The sequence below is a fragment of the Poecilia reticulata genome, chromosome 16 (assembly GCF_904066995.2).
Source record: "Poecilia reticulata chromosome 16, P_reticulata-male-v2, whole genome shotgun sequence".
NCBI classification, from domain to species: domain Eukaryota; kingdom Metazoa; phylum Chordata; class Actinopteri; order Cyprinodontiformes; family Poeciliidae; genus Poecilia; species Poecilia reticulata.
Genome location: NC_088845.1, coordinates 19165464 through 19185074, shown reverse-complemented (window position 1 = coordinate 19185074; position 19611 = coordinate 19165464). Strand labels below are relative to the sequence as shown.

The window sequence follows — 19611 nt, the reverse complement described above, 5'->3', positions numbered from 1 at the left end:
CTTTATCGACTCGGTTTTCTTTTTTCCATTGAGTCGATAAAAATCATTTTTTTCTAAAAAAAAGACTCTAAAATGACGATTTATCATTTTAAATGTGCAAATATTAATGTTGAAATATTGTATGTGTCAGACTTTGTGACGTTCAACTGGTTGCATTAGCTGTTTTCTTTTTCTTTTGTATGTTTTGCTCAAACCAAAACAGGAAAAGTTCTGCAGCGAAAAACAATTATTTGACTTCTAAAGAGGAAGTAAATACTTGGCATCTATTCAGTATTTGAATTAGACAGAAAACGATTATCTGTGTAAATATTTGAATCAGACAGAAATTTTATCGGTTTTAAACTTTTAATCGACTCACTATATATAAACCTAAAACCCTTGCAGTTTAATCACTCCACTCAATGCGGAAAACAAGATTTTGCCACTTTAACTCAAAATCTTTATTTAATATTGCATTTTGCTCTTATTATAATTTCTCTCTTTGTTACATTTTCCTTTTTTTTTTTTTAACATGTTTTTTTAAGCGCACAGCAGATTCAAATAAAACATTCAATTTTGTTAATCACGTTCAGCTGCCAGCAACTATGGAGACGGTTTTAGTTTTTATGAGTAAATATTTAAATTGTTTAACACAGCCTATATCCCTAAAAAAACTTACATGAAGACTTTACTAAAACTGTTCTTTTTTCTTACTTGTTATTAGCCCAATGCTATTAATTGTGAGCTACAATAAACTCTACGAAACTAAGCGTAACTCCACCATCTTTTTAGAGAACGAAACGGTCTATTGATAAATGTATAAAATGCATTTAGCCAATTTGATTATTTCGATCTTATGCTGTGTCGTACTCTGGTTTATTTTCAATGCAAAATTAGAGGTGTGTGTGTTCAAAACGTTCCTTTTCATTTAGTATGATTTCTGTTTTCTGTAATAACCTTTAGAAGAGATGTCTCCTGTTTAAATTAAATGGTTTTGTTGTTCCTGGATTTAGTTAAATGCACAACGCGGATGTTTACAGGACGCAGCATCCCTCCTTTAAACTGTAAAACCATAAAATATACCTGAAGTGAGGTATAACATTGTAAACAAATATTCAATTTTTTTTTCTTATTGGGTCTAATATTGTTTTTGAATCTTTAGTCTTACAGTGAATAGTAAAATAGTGTCAGTATCTTTCAAACTTCTGCTTTCTGCGGATTCCTATCAACACATTTGCAGCGCCATCTAGCGGTTGTCTAACCTGCCAGCATGTCTATTGGTCATTGTGTGAAACGCAAAAGAGAAACTTTGAAGAGCGGAAGCAGTTTGTAAAATTCCTGCATGTAGTAACTTTTGATCAACTTTTTGCAATACAAGCTAAGACAAAATTAGTTGAAAGTAATAGTTTTGATTTAAATAGATTTCAAGCTGAAGCCCGAGCAGCAGTCGGTCTGTATTTGGCTCTGTGGTTGGTTGTCACACATGTCAAGGTCTTAAAACAGGCATGAAATGTGAAATATGTTCCCTGCTCTTTTTCTAACTTTGATTATTGATCCACTATTAAGGCAAAACTAAATGATCTACTTCTCACACATTAAACAATTCACAATAATTTGCTCATCTTGCTCAAATTTATTATTCAAAGTCACTCAGCTGTATACATTTCTGACCCTGTTGATGTTTTTAGGTGGAAAAAAAGGCCACAAATGACAATAAAACAATTGCAATAATTTTGTGAAATCCTCATTGAAAGCTACAGAGACAACTGATCCTGCTGTGAAGCTGTTTGTCACTGCTGCAGAGTGTTTACTCTTTGCTGTAATTAACAACAACAACAACAAAAATAACTGAATGCCAATTTTGATCCGCCACAGTAAGATTTGATTTAATAAAGTGCAGCCTGCTGTAGGATGACTCAGTGATGGACAATTTATGCAAAAGTAGGTAACAATCCAACCTTGGTCCTCCCTTAAATTTTGTGGCGCGATCTAGATATTTTAACTGCCATAAAAATCTGTAATTAAAATGAATCTGTCTAGTTCTTTTAGGACAGTTACTCAAACTGTTTCTATATTTGACTTTATCTCTCAAATTACTTTGAAATACTTAATAATTTAGCAATGAAAGACAGTAAACGTCATATTACCAGATTTTCCTCGGTATTTCTTCTTGTCAGCAAAAAAATAAAAAAATAAATAAAAAACCACTGAAAAGTAGAATGCTTTAAATTTGTGTAAATTTCTTCAGATTTTTCTTTGTCAGTCTTGTATTGCGATGCACAAGTTTCCAAACAACAGTTTTGTTCTGATCTCTTTAGAGAAAGCGAGTGATTCTAAGATTCAAATCACAGAAGTTACATTTTGGCTAATTATATTTTTTATTTTTTATTTTTTTATAGTGATATGCTAAAATGGCACCATATAAAATTACTTTCCACTTGTATCCTCAAGAGCCTGATTAAAATAAATTTAAAAAATCTACAAAGCAGTTTTTAAATATAAAAGAAAAAATGAAGGTGATAAAACAAAATTGTTTATTTTCATCCAAATATGACAGAAAAACGTATTTTCCTCCCTTACTTGAATAGCTTTAATTTGATTTTTCCTATTCATTTAAAAAGTTTCCCTTCAAAACAAAAATAAATCAAGTTGAAAGCTGTTTCAATTTAAAACAACACACACACACACACACACACACATGCACACACACACACACACACAGGGAAAGCGATCAGATTTAATCTGAAGACTCATTTGCCCCGCATGTTGTGTTTTCTGCCCTGTGTTGTTGCGTTATTATCACCTTCCCAGACTGTTGTGGTGTCAGTTAGTCTTCAGAGGAACGTCCAACCACAGGCCTGATTTAAATTAAGATGGCCTCAGGAAGTGCCCGAGTGCCAGGAAAAGGAAAAAGGAAGGAAAACAGCCAAGTGGGGACGGGGGAGACCACAAGAAAAACCTCCCAGCTTTGATTCAGTCTCTTGGAAAACAGGATGGTTATAAAGCCAAACTGGATGAAAGCATTAGTGATTCTAATGATGTATCCTGTTGAATAAAGCTTCAGCTGAATCTTATGATACGGTGCATTTTTTATTTTTTATTTTTAATCCCTGTGGTGTTCTTGCACACCTCTCTGTGATGATGCATCTGGGGCCAATTTTGTGGTTTGAACCGCCAACCACACTGTCATCAAGCCAGCGAGTCTCCTGGGAAAAGCAGTTGGACACGTTCCAGAGGTTAGTCCAAATAATTAACAGTAAATTCAGCAAGACTGCCAAGGCTGTGTTTGTACAGGATGTTGAACAGTTTAAAATTAATTTACATGACAGCCGGGAGTGGAATATAACCTCAGAGTGAAAGGCTCCTAACATGGATTTAACAACATTATTTCATGACTCAGTAAAACAAATATTAGGCCACTTCAGCTTCAAGTGTATAAATAATGAAAAAAAAAAAAACACTTCAACCAGAGACAAATTATTTTTTTTTTTTTTACATATATGCAAATTAAGAGCCTTCAAAATTCTAACCGTTAACCCAGATGAAAAAAAATGTCACTCATGTGAAAGGAAACAGGGTGAAAATGAAAATAAAAATAAAAGCCTAAGCTATGCAAATTTTCTGTGCAAAGGTTATTCATGGTACCAACCACAAACAATAAACTCAGCAGGTAGGTTAACCACGCCTCTCAGAGTGCCACTAACAGACAGCAGCATGTCAAGAATAGTTGGTCGTACAGCAGCACAGCTTGTGTTCTTCTTCAGTTATAAATTAGCACATTTGATAAGCCTTCAGGGGGATATATAAAAAATTAAAATCTAGCCTTCAGTCCCGTACACCAACATTTTCAGTCACAAATGCTTGGCTTAATAAAAGATGCGGATAAGTTTGGAAACCAAATGCAATTTCGCCTCAAGAGTTATGCACCGGAAGAACAGTGAAATGGCGCCATCAAGTGGTCACTATGAGTAACTAACATTTCTTACTTCCGTCAGCGATTACCTGGACATGCAAATATCCCTGAGAGTAAAATAAAACCCACAAAACACCATGCATTTGTGAATAAACAAATATACCTATGTTAACGAAAAAATAATAACTCACCACAATACTACTGTGGTTTATCCTATTTTTTAGAGAACACTGTACAAATAGCAGCACTGATTAACATGCAGCAATAAAAGAAATTATGTTAGAAAAGTTATTTTTTTCAGTATCGCAGGACTTAGACAAAAACAGTTTTCTTCAGACAGCGGAGTAATAACTTGAAAGGAGATAATCTACTTAGAAATACTTAGCTGCATTCCTTAAGAACTGCTTATAGCTGAACAAGGCTTTCACTTCTAGACAATACAAACAACTGAAACCTGGATATTTGGGGTTTTTTTTTTTTTTTTGGTCGTATAAAGACCAAGCACTGTTTGCAATCAATGTAGCACAGAGTATACTAAACCCTGTAGTGAGATTAAATTGTTACTGAAACTGTTCCTGGCTGTGATAAAAGGAGATGAAAATCTGTTCAAGCGGGACAGTAGTTTCTACGCTTGGATAATTTACTTCAAACATTAGAAAACTAGCCCAGTATATGTCAGGCTAAATGTCTGTGGAACCTGTCAGAGAACAATATCCCTACTGCATGCTTATCACCAATCTCTCGCTCTTGTCGAAACTGAAGTGAACACACAGTTTCAGGTGTTCATGGACGTAAACACGGTGTTGCACTCTGGGTAATGTAGTTACCGCGCGCGGAAAGCCACTCCTCAGGCATGCGTCCCTGTGATTGTTTAAACTTCCAGTCCCAAAATGCTCTCTGCGTGGGAGAGCAAACAGAGCCGAGGAGGGCTTGGTGATCTTCTTTGAAGCTCAGAGTTAATGAGTGGAGACAGGTCTCTTTAAGCCAATAAAACATCTGGTGTTGGCGGTAAGATCCAGCTTTCATTTTTTTTTATTCCAAGTAAATGTGATTTTTTTTTTTTGGAGTTGAATAATAGGAAGCGTGGGTTTTAATGGCAGGCTTTATTAATCTGTAACTACTCAGTGGGTTGTTCACCTGCTCAGACTTTACAGTGACATTTAGTGTAAAAATTAGTACAAGATCAGTGACCCTGCCTTTTTTTGTCATATAATGTAGCAAGCAAAACATGTTTATGGTCATATTAATTGGATTACTCATTTTAGAATAAACGTGGTTCTGTCAGTCTTCCTAATAGACTGTTTCCAAGTAGTTCTGATGTTCTTTGGAGCTCAGTGAGAAGCAACTTCTGTGTCCTGTGCTCAACAAGACCGACCTGTTTTTGTGCATTGATGTAAGAAAACACATAATTAATGACTGACTCACTATGCCAAGTGTTCAAAAGGCTGTGTTATTTTACACAAGCGAGTGACACAGTGAAGAGCTAAGGCTTTATTCTGGGGTTTGAAACACTTTCCTACTAGACAAACAGAGAGGAACATCTGAGACTTCAACAATAACTCAAGTCAGAAGGAAAACATTTTAAAGCCTATAAACAAGCAAATAGCTGGTAAGCAAGTACAACTGATTATTATTCTTGATATGATCCTACTTGAATCAAGGGGTTTGGCAGCCGAGGTTAATTTGAATCTACTTTTTGTCGTTACTTCATACAGGAAAACCCTATGTGAACCGGTCCAACAAGAATTGAAATGTGCGATGAATGTAAGAGACTAAGAGACTAAAAACAAGGCTTTATTGTACTGTGCAAAAGTTTTAGTTCACTGTTTGTGTGTGTGTGTATGTGTGCGTGTGCGTGTGTGTGTGTGTGTCTATATATATATATATATATATATATATATATATATATATATATATATATATATATATATATATATATAATAAAACTACCAGATTTGTTTTATACAAAAATAAATTATTTTTGATTAACAGTTGTTTTAGCCCTTCTAAAGGTATTTCAAATGTTTTCCTTTGACTTTGGCTAGTTTTTCTATGATTCTCTGTTCAGTACTTGATAATAGAATTTGAACTGTGTACTTTAGACAAGGGGTGGGGTGTGGGGCAAATGAAGAGGTAACAGGCTGAAGGCTGTCTAAATGTTCTGTCATTGAGAAAAGAGACAAACTTCCTGAACTTCCTGAACAGGTCCTGTGTCACAGCCACAGGACCTGAAAGATTTATCATCCTTTTGGTTAAGCATCCAGTAATGCAATAGGTTTTTTTTCCAATAACTGTCATGATGTAGTTATTTGAGGGACCCAATTGCAGCAGGCTTGAAATGTTGAGTTGTGTGGAATATTTAATAAGAAAACGAAGAACAAAAAAAAATCCTCACAAGAAAACAAGGAACCCCAAAAAGAACATAAACCATAAATCCAGGGGGAGCAGACGAGAAAATAAGCTGAAGTAGATGAGAGAATCCGGAGAGGAGTGACTGACAATGACAGGCTTACATACTTTTGGAGGTTGAATGCTGAACAAAAGGTCTGGGCTGATTAACTAACTGATTGCAGAAGTATTGAACTAAAGGAAAACAAGAACAAGACAAACCTAAAGAAAGTAAGAATGTAACAGAATGAAATCAAACTACCAAAACAACTCAACAACCTGGAATCCTAACAACAATAGGAGTGACACTGTTAAGAATAAAGTCTTATTTCAGGCCTGTCAAACTGTATTTTGTTTAGTTCTTTCTACAAATGACAACAAATTAGCAGCTTCTCTATTGTCAAGTTTCACTAACCAATTAATGTCTGGTTTGACTGTGTCTTTGAGACAATTTACTGGTAACAGAGTTCCTTGAAACCTCATGTTGTCTGCTATGGATTGACTGGGTTGACTGGAGAAACCCCTTTTCAGTGAATGGATTATTCATAAATTAGACTAAGATATCATAAACAAACAAAATACATTTTTGTTCTGATCATTGTTTATCATTATCCATCCATTCATTTTCTTGACACCCTTGTCCCTCAGTGGGGTCGGGAGGGTTGCCAGTGCCTATCTCCAGCTAATGTTCTGGGTGAGAGGTGGGGTACACCCTGGACAGGTCACCAGTCTGTCGCAGGGCAACACAGAGACAGACAGGACAAACAACCATGCACACACACACATCTAGGGGCAATTTAGACAGACCAATTAACCTGACAGTCATGTTTTTGGACTGTGGAAGGAAACCAGAGTACCTGGAGAAAACCCACACATGCACAGGGAGAACATGCAAACTCTATGCAGAAAAACCGGGGCTGGGAATCGAACCCAGAACCTTCTTGCTGCAAGGCAACAGCTCTACCAACTGCGCCACTGTGCAGCCCCTTGTTTATCATTAGTTTTCTCAAATTTTATGATTCCTCACATACACTTGTGTCTTGCCAGGCTAACTGTATCTGAGGACAAACATTAAGTTAATGCAGTTCTCCTGTTTACAGATGACAACATGGCAGCTGAAAGGAATATGTCATTTCGTCGGGTTGGAAGTATCATGAGGAGTAGATCTGAGGGCACATTAATTGATCTCGGTGATGATACATCATCCAGTGATAACTTGAATGGTAAATATCTAGACAAAAATACTCAAAGATGTTTCAATATCCTAAAAGACGTACTGACCGAGCTCTCCTCTCTTAAAGGTGGCTTTGTACCGGGAAGAAAGCAGACATCAGACTGGCAGTTTTCACGTCCAGAAAAATCAATGTCCTCTCAAACCAAAAACCCGTTTTGGAAAAATCTATATGGATCCAATCCATTCCTTGACGATATTGTTCACAGTGACACATGTAAACCAACTTCCAATGGGTCAGAAGTAAAACAAGGAGAAACAGCACATCCAGATGATGGCAATGATGACGGCACAAGCATATCTTCTGATGAAGGCAGCATTGGGAACTTTAGTGTGAACAGACTCAAAACCAGCAACCAGTCTGGGAGATGGAGGAGTGCTTCAGACATTCTCAGTGATCTGGAGAAAAAGGAGCCACAATTTAGGAACGACTCCAGACCGCCTGGGCCTGTACTGAGCCCAGACTTTGAGTGGCTGAAGAATGACAGAGAGGCCTATAAGATGGCCTGGCTGAGCCACCGGCAGCTGACCCGCTCCTGCCTGGACTTAAATGTGATGAGCCAGAGCCCTGGGTGGGCCCAGACCCAGGGCACACATTTTCAGGTTATTAGCAAGATTGACCACAGCGGCGGCTCGATACAGTTACCCGAATCCAAAATCAGCATTCATGTCCCACAAGGGCACGTTTTGCCTGGAGAAGTTCAGGAAGTGACCCTGAAAGCCATGCTGGACCCTCCTCCTGGCCTCAACAATAACTGCATAACAACCATGAGCCCACTTCTCGAGGTGCTTCTGAGCAACATCAACACAAAGGAGTGCTTGTCCTTGGATATGAAACTCTCAGGGGAGGTAAAGGACAACCCCCAAAGTCAGGTGATGACCACCGTGTTTGGAATGGTGTCTAACAAACGACAGGGCCCGTACACCAAAATGAACGACTGCTATGTTGACAAGAACTGGATTCGGATGAAACTCCAGGATCTGAAGACTCATTTTTTTGTGATAGCAGTGGCAGAGGCTTCTGCTCTGCAGCCACCCACCACATCAGTTTGGGATTACCTCAGTCGGCAAATCACCGTTGCGGTCTATGGCCCAAGGTTCATCCATCCATCATTTAAGGTTGTAATAGTCGTCTGCTGTCACGAAGATGTTCCACCTAAGCTTCCTTTCTCAGATGTATGCAAAGGTAATAAAAACCTGCCCCCGCTTGTGCTGCAACTTTGGGGGAAACACTCATTCAAACCAGACAAGTTGAAGGACTTTACTGTAGGGGTGGATGTCAAGGGCTCGAACTTTGGAATCAACTCTGAGGACAAAGTGAAACACGTCAGGCAAAGTCAGCTCAAGATTGGGACAGTTTTGCATCTACCAGTATCAGTATCTTGCCCTAGGAAAGCAGAGATGACTCCTTTTCAGTTAGACATACAAGTGGTAGAATCAAACTCGTCGTCAACGACAGCTGACTTTCAGGTTTCTTCCCCTCCTGCACCACCCATCAGGTCAGAGAAGAGGCAACCAAAGAATGTGGAAAGAAAGACTGATATTGCAACAACATTTTCCATTCCAGAGGAAAGCGATTCAGATTTACCCAAATTCAAAGACACGCCACTGACCCTGCAGTGGTACGGGGTAGCCCTAAAGACGGTTTTACGTCAGCCACGCGTTGAATACCTCCTGGAGTATTTTAAGGGTGAAACCGTGGCTCTGCTTTCTAGAGAGACCGTCAGGTCAGTCGGTAATTTGAAGGTGAAAGAGTGGTACATCGGATCCCTCAGAGGCAGAATTGGCTTGGTCCACTGCAGAAACGTCAAACTCATAGCAGTGGAGCAGGTGATGGACTTCAGTGATGCTCAAGTGACCACAGCAGTACTTTTGAACAACATGACGCTGCCCTTCAGGAAGCTCACGTACATGTATTCTGCCATCCAGACATTGGTCACTCAGCACATCACAAGCTGGAGAGGTTTCGCAGATGCTTTGGAATACAAAAGCGAACCTCTGGAAACAATTAAGAGAAGATATGCAGAAACTGACACCGACAAGGTGGCTTGCGTCCTGGAAAAGCTGAAGGAGGACTGCCACAGTGAGAGGTCAAGGAAAAAGTTCCTGCATGAGCTAATGGTGGTACGTGCATAAAAAGGGCTTTCAGTCAAATTCATCAAACTCATGTCTGTCCATGCTGCGTTAGTAAAGCCTTTCTGTACCCTTGTAAAAATATTGTTTGTGTTTTTTTTGTTGTTGTTTTTTTCATCATCAAGGGGCTACTGAAGATGAACAATGTGAATCTAGTGGCTCAGCTCATTCAGAACACAGTAATTCTGTCGACAGCTGTGGAGCTGGGGATTCGATGGCGGGAGCTTGCAGAGAAGATGGGAAAACTAACCAGCACTCAGATAGCTGCTTATGAAGCTCCACACCGAGGGAAGGACGATGAAGTCAGTCAGCAGGTCAGTTTAACAGTCACCATTATTCTTTCCTGGATTTATCATGTATCACCTATGTGTACATCTCAATTAACTAAAACATGAGAAGTGAATTTGTTTCATTAATTAAATTCATTCTTCTACCACTTATTGTACAGAGGTACAACCCTGGGCTTTGATTTAGCCATTGGAGGACTTTCCTTTTTTTTTTTTTTTTTTTTTTGAATCCTCAGCCAGTGCTTGGTGGATTTATTTGACATGGTTTTAGGTTATTGTCTGGTTTCGGGATCCAGTTTTTCCTCAGCTTACTTATTCTCAGGTTCAAACAACCTGCAACATTCAAACATCACGCAAAAAGGAGAAAGACAAGAGAGTTTTAGATTTACATGCAAGGAGAACGGACAGATATGTACTTCAGTTACAATCTCCTACCGCTCTAAAGCACGTTCTGCCGTACCCTCTCTTTTTAGGGTGGTCCCCAGTTATGTAGCTTATTCTGTTATCTTGTGTTAATTACATAGTGTCACTGTTCTGTTGTTTTATCTTGAGTCACAGTCTTGATGCACCTCATCCAAGCTGAGTAGTGCAGAGTGTGAGTGCTGAATTCAGTCCCTGTTTGTTTCCTCCTGTAGCTGCAATGCAGGAACTGATGTACTCACAAAACAATGGTGATATGCAGCACCATTAAATCAACTTCACACATCAAAAACAGCAAACATACGATAAAATACTAAATATTTCTAACACTTATTTTGTTATTTTTATGTTTATTTTTACAGATAGTCTGACATTTTTTTATTCTGTTTCATGATTGACTTGTTCTTGCATTAGGATGAATGTTTCTTTTACTTCAAAACATTTTTTATAATTGTTAACATTTAACATTTCTGATCATTATTACATCTTAAATCGTGTTCTTTGACAGTCCATGTGGAAGCCTGCCTATGACTTCCTGTACGCCTGGAGCCTTCGTTATGGAGACAGCTACAAGGACATGATCCAGGAGCTTCACCTGGCCCTGGACAAAATGAAAAGCCCCATCACCAGGCAGTGGAGGCATCTGACCGGTGTGCTCATCACAGTGAACTGCTTTGACATCTTTCAAGAAACAGCTTTCCCAGAACCCTGAATGTTTTACGCTGCTGTTCTGAAACAGGCTTTGTGTGAAAAGCACTAAACATGTTACGTTCCGACGTCTTCGCTTGAGACACAGGACTCTCAGAGAATTTCACTTTAGCTGAAATTTTCCGAAACACCATAACTAACAAGTCCAGGCAGGCAGTGATTTAAAAGTGTTGAAGATGTCTGTGCAAATGTCGAATATGTGCAGAGGAAATTGTAATTTTGCTCGTGTTTATGATGTCAGTAGTGTCTTACTGATGTCCTTTTTATTAATAATTTCAACTGGTGTAGGACCCTTTGTGTTATTTTTTAAACATAGTAGAAATTGCTCTGTAAACATTTTCCCATTCAAAGTGCACTTTATTTCTACAAATCTTCAATAATTAAACAGCAGTCTCATAATTTTAATCCACTGCATTTGAGATTATTCATGCATCAAATCAATAGTGGAATCTTTTGACTTTTAAATGATATTATGGCCTGCATCTTTTATTGCACTTGTGGACATGTTTTTTTTTTTAAATACATTTTAAGTAAATTGTAAAAAAAAAAAAAAAAAAAAAGACACTGTTAAAGTAAAAGTCTGAATTTCTTTTTTTTTTTTTTAGGTTTGTGGTGAAAATAAGACTGTTTACCAAAGGAAAAGTTACATAAGATGCTTAAACAAAAGAAGGTGCCTTCTGTGTGTCACAGGTTGCGTTTTTTACATATATATGTGATTTTTTTACTATGATATTTTAGATAAGTAGGAATATTATAATTTAATAAAGGAAATAAATGACACAGTGGCTGTATCTTCATTTAATTAAGTTTGTCCTAAACAATAGTGTGATCTAATGTAATGTGCAGACAAACCAACTTTTATTTTCATCATTCACACGGGGTGGTGGAAATGAAATGAGAATGAATATATGTCTGTATAGGTTGTAGGACCAATTTTTTATTTGTTAACCACAAATAGAACTTCAAAAATCAAGAAGGATTACTATATTAAAAATATCTCCATAATAAAAATTGGATTACAAAACCTTTGAATCTACGATTGTAATGAAATAGGGTGAAATGTGGAGCTAGAAAAACTTCTGAGAAATTTTTTTTCAGGTGCAGTGAGGCGGTAAATATTTTGATTAATGCAATGTGACTGGCTTTGTTTGGAGACCTTTTTATAGCAGCGGCAGCAATAAGAGAGTGCAACAGTTATCTATAATGAATATTGTAACCTGTCAGAAAGTTTTCATGTTTTCAAGCTGACTGGTGTGTGTGTGTGTGTGTGTGTGTGTGTGTGTGTGTGTGTGTGTGTGTGTGTGTGTGTGTGTGTGTGTGTGTGTGTGTGTGTGTGTGTGTGTGTGTGTGTGCGTGTGTGTGTATGTGTGTGTGTGTGTGTGTGCATGCGTGCGTGCGTGAGTGTGTGTGCGTGTGCATGCGTGTGTGTGTGTGTGTAACTGTGACTATATGTTTTTAAAAATGTCCAAACGGCAAAAATATCCTAAGGGCTAATGAAATATGGATTCAACTTTAAGAATTAACCCTTTCATGCATGCATTATGATCCTTTGTGTCAGGATTTGTTTCCATTATTTTTTTGGATTTTCTTAAGGCATAAAAAAAAGGTTGGAAAAAGATTTTGTCAAAAACTTTTTTTTATATTACTTTTTTAGGTGATCAATTGTAATTTTCTCCAAATACAAAGTTGTTATTTGAAAAATGCATCAGTAGTATTGTTCTTTAGGGTTTATCTGATGTCACAATATTTTATTTTACCTGCAAGAGTCGTCTACAGTAGAAGGAGGGACCGGGTCGGTTGGCATGTTTTTTAGTCTGTCGGCCATATTGGATTTAACAAAAATAATTTATTGCATTTGCAGCTAATGGCCAGTAGTTGATATTGTATTTTATGATGCATTAGTGTCCACTTCAGTGGTCTGTGCGCATTTATAACATAAAAATCCACAAGAAGCACAAGATAGCTGTCGACTGTAGTGACCACTATGCATGAAAGGGTTAATTTCTGAAAAAAAAAATATGAGAAAAACAGCAGAACCAGGCAATGAACAAGAATCTGGAAAAATGGTTTTATTGTAAAACTCTGTTCCGTCACTGACATGTTGTGCTAATTTTACATCATTCTTTATTCATATTCTGGGCTTTATTGAAGTAAAACAGATTAAGCATCCAAGAGCGTCCTACAAAGGTCCTATTCATTATGAGGATGACAGATATAGTGACAACTCCAAACATAAAGCTGCTCTGTCTAATTTGATGATCTTGGAGGGATTAAGTTGGACTTGACACAATATCGTTTCTATTTGAGAACAACTACGCTGCCAACATCTAAGTTACCTTCAAAATATAAACGGATAAACCCTTTCCAACATAAATTAACATGATGTAGTAACTGGTAATTGAGAAGGCACAGACACTGATGAGAGATGTATTTTACTGCTCCCAGAGTAAAAGTGCATTTCTATCACATTTCACTCTTAGCACATCCAAAGTTAACTGACTACTTTCTGCATGCGTTCAATTCCAAATCTTGTGTTAAATAATATCATATTTTATTACATTTTCTAAATATGATTAAAAAAATTTTAATGGGGTTATTAAAAACATCATAGTATTTTGGAAGTAAAAATAATATACACTGCTCAAAAAAATAAAGGGAACACTTAAACAACACAATATAACTCCAAGTAAATCAAACTTCTGTGAAATCAAACTGTCCACTATAGGAAGCAACACTGATTGACAACGGGGACCCTCGTCGGGTCAATCAGTGTTGCTTCCTAAGTGGACAGTTATTTACCTTTATTTTTTTTAGCAGTATATACATATTTTATTGAATATATGTTTTTTTATGCTTTCGAGTATTGAAAAATATGTATGAATAATATCTGACGTGAAAGAAGAATTTTAAAGACTTTTTTCCCTCCTTCACAATTTTCATTATGAATGATGAATGAATGAATCTTGATCTAATGCCAGAGTTGGTGGAAATAAAGAAAACCCAATATTAAAAATAAATAAATAAATAAATCCAGGTCACACTCAAATTCAAGATAAACTAAACATCTTGCATCACTGACAAAACCTCGAAATAATATTTCCTCCACCAGCAGAGATTTAAATGTCAAAAGTAGTTTGAAAGACACACTCTTCTTCTTCTAGCACACTCACTTACGTTAATGAAAAAATGTCTGACATGTTTTCTAACATACACATTTACACTTATATCAAACATTTATGAATTTTTGGCTCGCTAGTGCGAACAACAGAAAAGATGACTGTTATTTGGAATCTAAAGAAAACCTATATTGTTTTTAGACAAATCCACAAAATGGACGCCGCACATTTACTCCACTAGGTGGCGCAATTGCATTGTGCAAGGTGGCAGAAATTAAGGCCGTTAGTTTCTGTTACGTCTCAGGAGTCAAAACGTTTCACTTCAGAAACAAATAAAGGCTTCAGGAATGCTATGACATTATTACATTTTAATTGTCTTATTTTATTTAATTTTATTTTATTTTATTTTACACTGGTGTTTCCAAAATATTTATGAATATATACCAACATAAGTTTAATTTTGGATCTCGCTTAATGAACATTTTGTATCACACTCATATTAGTAAAATAATGATATGAAATTATATCTAGTTAGTGCACATCAGTGCTGCTATGAGTAGGAAAGCTCAGATTTTGCCTCCAGTTTCAGAAACCCACAGTCACAAGGGTCCATCTACAAATCACTATTATGAACAGAAGCATTCCTCTGTCCTCTGGGGTATATAGAACTTCATTTGGTTTGCCTTCATGATATATGTTTAGGCCAAGAAGTCATTTAGTGCTTAATTTATTAGCCTGCTGATTTATGCCTGCTGCAAACATACTAAAGGTGGTATCTCCCAGCCCCACTGCAGCTCTGCTCGTTATTCCATCCTCTAGCACTTTCAAAATGCACTCTCATAATCTGGTTATAGATGATGTGAATGTGGAGAAAGCATAGCAGTGAGGAAAAAAAAAACACATACCTTTTCCATTTCTGCACTTCATTTGTTACTGTTGCTTCAGTGAATTTAAGGAGGATTGAATGCAGAGAAAGTTGAAAATGTCTCAACTTAGAGCAGAGGTTCCCAAACTGTGGGACGCGCCCCCTACGGGGGGCGCCGTGCCATTGCAGGTGGGCGCAGAAAGCCGTCTGGATGAAAAAACAAAACATGAACGCTGTATGCGCTGGGTTTTTACCTTAGAATGGCCAACTCTCTGTTATTCCTATGTCAATTTGATACAGTAGAGGCTTCCACACTTCCCATATATGTCTCCTCTGTCACTTTTATCAGCAGTTAAAACTGTTAAATCCGTTGTTAACATGTGGTAGCCTGTTTTTCAGAGCCGCCTTTAAACGCAACATGAGCGCTACGACGCTCGCGCTGGGTTTACACCTGTGCGGCAGTGAAGGAGACCTGCTGCTGCTGTGCAGAGCTACGCAGGTGTGTTTTAGTCATGGCAGCAAACCAGCAAAATGCAAAGAACTTTTCACAGTTTTTCCCCAAAACTAACAGACTGTTGAGTAAAGCTGTTGGATGCAGGTAAAGTTAGCTAAAAGATGACTAGCTAATATCAATACATCACCTTAAGCTTAACAAGTAGCCTGTAGGTTACTGATGTTGTTGTCTATGCTCAGCTACGTATATTCATTTTGCCCCTCCCCCCCCCCTCTCCTCTCCTCCTCCTCCAACGTCTTTGGGGGGCGCAGAAGAAAAGGTTTGGGAACCACTGACTTAGAGCTTGATTTATTTAGGAAAATGAAGCCTGGTCACGACTATGCACCAATAGCAGGAATCTTGACATGGGTTTAGTTGTCTGAGCATCAGTACAAAGCAATGTGACTCATCTGTCCTTGTTCAGAGGAGAGGCTCTTTAATAAAATCATTTCAGGATCAGTTGCATTTACAATGCCAAGGCCAGCCTGTAAAAATAAAATCCAGGTTTCTAATGTGATGTCAGGACTGGTCACAAAAACTGTAGAGGCAGCTGTAGTTTGGTAACCCTGCAGGGATTCATAATTTCCACTTTACACAAGAATTTGTTTGTGTGTTGCAGGTTATAGGGTGTTGATTGTTGCCCAGAGATCAGTGTTTTTCTTACGTCTACCAGCCTGCACGGAGCCTCTCCCCATGGCCACCGCTGGGAAGGAGGAAGTTCTTTACAGAATGACTCACAGAAAGGGAGAGGGAGAGAGAGTGAGAGAGAGAGAAACTACTTGCAGCATTTGGCAGCAGCATAGAGAGAGTTTGTGAGTAATAGGCCATCCACATCCTTGGACACCTCACTTTACTCGCACTCTCTTTTTCCATTAGCCAGCCTCAAATTATCTGACTTTTGTAATAGTGAAACACGGCGGTTATAAAGATTTGAGACAATTAAAAGACATATACCGATGCTTTTTCACTTCTTACGGCATCTGAACCTTCAAAAGGTTTTCATTGACTAACAAAATTTGATATTCACATGGGATGATGATACATGTACAATAGGTTTTATTTTCTGATAGTTGAATGATTTATTGTTGTTCAAGTTATTCAAAATAATCTCACAGTACCAAATTTTTCTTGGCGAACTTGACATGTGGAGGCAGATTTAATATATCTACAATGACAAAGTTCATGTCCTGCTATTTTTATACTTTACTGATTGTGTTATGTCTAAAACGGTGAGCTTTACGTGGGACTAAATGCTAAGAATGAGTCTTGTTTTGGTCTTACTCCATATTTAACAGTTGCCTGATCATCTTGGGATGAAAGCTCAATTTGCTATGCACAGTTTCTGATTGACCCAAACTTTTCAAATAATTATGACCTGACCTTCTTGAAAAATAAGGTAAAGTTCTACTTTAGGCAGTTTTTTTCAGGTGTTAGGAGAGAACTTGCTGGTGTGATTTGGATCATTGTCTTGCTGCATTACCTAATAGTGCTTGAGTTTAAGGTCATGGCTGGAGATTCTCCTTCGGGATTTTCTTTTCTGCTTGTCAATATTCATTTTTATCAAGATGTGTAGGCCCTGAAAAAGCAAAAGAAGCAACCACCAGTGTTGACTTTTGGCATGATGTACTTTCTCTGTCCATTAGGTTCACCAGGAGTGCTGATGCCTACAGTCAGTGTGCACTGGAGGGACTTTTCACCAGTCCATCGCAGGGCAACATTGAAAAACAACCATGCCTAAGGAGAATTCAGAGAGTCAATCAACCTGACAGCCATGTTTTTGGACTGTGTGAGTACCTGGAGAGAACCCACGCAAGCAGAGTGAGAACATGCAAACTCCATGCAGAAAGACCGGGGCTCGAACCCAGAACCTTCTTGCTGCAAGGCAACAGCTCTACCAACTGCGCCACTGTGCAGCCTTGATTGTAAACATCTGGCAGCAATCTCTCCTGAGTGTGGCTTGTGAAAATGAACCAAATGATGTGATGAATCAGAGTTCATTTTTGATTTTACAAGACGGTCTATTATGCGTTCACATGGGGCCAGGATGGTTTTGATAGCTTTTTCTCTTTATAAATTAAATCATCATTTGAAAATTAGTTGTTTCTTTTTTCCATTTACTCAAGTTGTCTTTGTCAAATGCAAACATTTGTTTGATCCTCACACAAATGTAAATTCTACAAAAAAAAAAAAAAAAGGAGAAATATGACAAAGGTTTTTCTGGCAGTGTATTAATAGAAACCAATTTTTTGACAGTTTTAAGATAAATATATTTGCCAGTTTTTTGTTATATAGTTTACCTCAGTCTTAGGAAGTGGTGGTTTAAATAAAAAGGTAAACAGACTTTTGTGTGTCATTGAACAAAACTGAACTCTGTCCGTTGCGAAATAGACAAAAATAACAACATCCTCAAATAATAAACCTGATTGTTGCCTAAAGAGTTTGCAGCTACTGATCTGAGTATGTGGCATCATACTGTATTTTACTGTTGCTGATTCAGGTGTGAATTGCCTCGACTACAGTGCTGTATTTTTAGTTTAGTAATTTAGTGCAATGGTTCCCAAATGGAAAATACAGCTAATTCAAATAGAAATTTGAGCTGTGTGAAAAGAAAAATGCCAAACTGTTTGTGAGATAATTAATGGGGTTGGGACAGAAGAAAAAACAAAGTTTAGATCTGCACAAGTGTTTTTCTTGACTCAAATAATATTTAAATCTGAGTAGATCACAAGGGGGGACCAGACCTGCTAGCATTTATTAATCTATCAAACTTTACTTGTGAAACACTCTGTGGTTACTGCAGTCCAGTCAACTTTAAGAACAACTGACTAGTTAATTGATCCAACATCTCTCTGAAATCTAAAGTATTCCAAGTACTCATGACAAACCACATCCTAAAAGTTATTATATTGGCCAATCAAGTGTGTGAAAATACAATATTTGGACATTTTATGAGCTTTAGATGCTTTCTGAGATCTTCAGTTGCAAAAAAAACCCAACAACAAAAAAAAAAAAAAGATCTCCTTAAAATGCAGCACTTCAATCTGAGTATCAATGATTTTCATCATAACCACTGCTGCTTAGTCTTATTTTATGGACATATGCTTTCAGAAGCTTTCAGCAGATGGTAAAAACAGGCATACGCTGCAGGTGTCCACACTTTCTGGCAACAACTCTGTGAAAGGCGTAAGCCCTCCGTGTCTCGACACAACTTCGCCCTCCACTGAGAATGAAATTGGTAAAAAATCTTTTGGTCGCGCAGAAGAGTAAAACGGGCAATTGGTTGGACGGCGATGATCACGCGTCATCCAATTCGATTGAGAAACACTACAGATCTGCGGTGGACTGAGATGTGGTGCGGTGATAAATCTGTCAGAGAAGAGTGTCTCTTTGGTTTATTTCTGTCGACCGAGGGGGAGAACAGGCAGGGCTGCAGGTTTTCCATTCCAAAAACAACAGAGCTGGAGAGGTAGGCTCATTGTGTCGTGACTGATTGCTCTAACTGTAGGAAGAGGAGGAGGAGGAGGATGCCTCAAACTGACACTCAGGGAGGAGTAAAGGTGAACCAAAATGTGGGGGAGATGGGAACACAGCTGCAGTTCAGAGGAGAGGTAGTTTGTATACGACATGTCATTTAGCTGTGACTTCCTGTAAAAAGGTCTAACTACTTATCCATCCATCCATCTATCTATCGGACGATGTGTGATCGGCGTGTGATCGATCCATGAGCGGCCCGCGTGATGCTTTTCACTCGTCCTCTGTTGCTTTTGGCTGCATATTGGGGTCCTCCCTCTCCTATGTCTCCTCTGCCCTCATCGCTCCCCAGGTACTCCATCCCCCACCCCCACACCTCTGCCCATTATTCCCTCGAACACTATTCATCCTCATGTGCAGCTGCAGCACTCTGTTTGACCTCCCCTCTCCTCACGGAGTCCTTATTAACAGGGACTGTGGTGGGAGTCCTCCCAGCACGTGTGGTTGGAGTGACGAACCACACTGGACTACCGTTGTCAAGCCCGTCACATGAAGTCTGCCGTAATGTAGCAAGGCACGCTTTAGCAGATTTTGTTTTGTCTCGCTA

At 38.2% G+C, this 19611-nt stretch overlaps 1 protein-coding gene across 3 annotated transcripts; it reads left to right on the top strand.

Moving 5' to 3' along the window:
- The first annotated feature begins 4365 nt into the window (after positions 1-4365).
- Positions 4366-11619, top strand: macc1 (MET transcriptional regulator MACC1). 3 transcript variants are annotated; one of them, XM_017309282.2, is made up of 6 exons: positions 4366-4900; positions 5608-5656; positions 7381-7503; positions 7582-9635; positions 9770-9958; positions 10860-11619. In XM_017309282.2, exons 2-6 carry the CDS (start codon positions 5644-5646, stop codon positions 11061-11063), a joined length of 2583 nt encoding a protein of 860 aa, XP_017164771.1. In that variant the 5' UTR covers positions 4366-4900; positions 5608-5643; the 3' UTR covers positions 11064-11619. The 3 variants fall into 3 exon arrangements, with proteins under 3 accessions (XP_017164771.1, XP_008430698.2, XP_017164769.1); XM_017309280.2 differs by lacking the exon at positions 4366-4900 and adding an exon at positions 4907-5501; XM_008432476.3 differs by lacking the exon at positions 5608-5656.
- Positions 11620-19611: the final 7992 nt, after the last annotated feature.

Coding starts and splice junctions, on each gene's coding strand:
- macc1 (XM_017309282.2), top strand. Junction 7,504..7,581: donor ATCCAGTGATAACTTGAATG/GTAAATATCTAG, acceptor CCTCTCTTAAAG/GTGGCTTTGTACCGGGAAGA. Junction 9,959..10,859: donor ACGATGAAGTCAGTCAGCAG/GTCAGTTTAACA, acceptor GTTCTTTGACAG/TCCATGTGGAAGCCTGCCTA.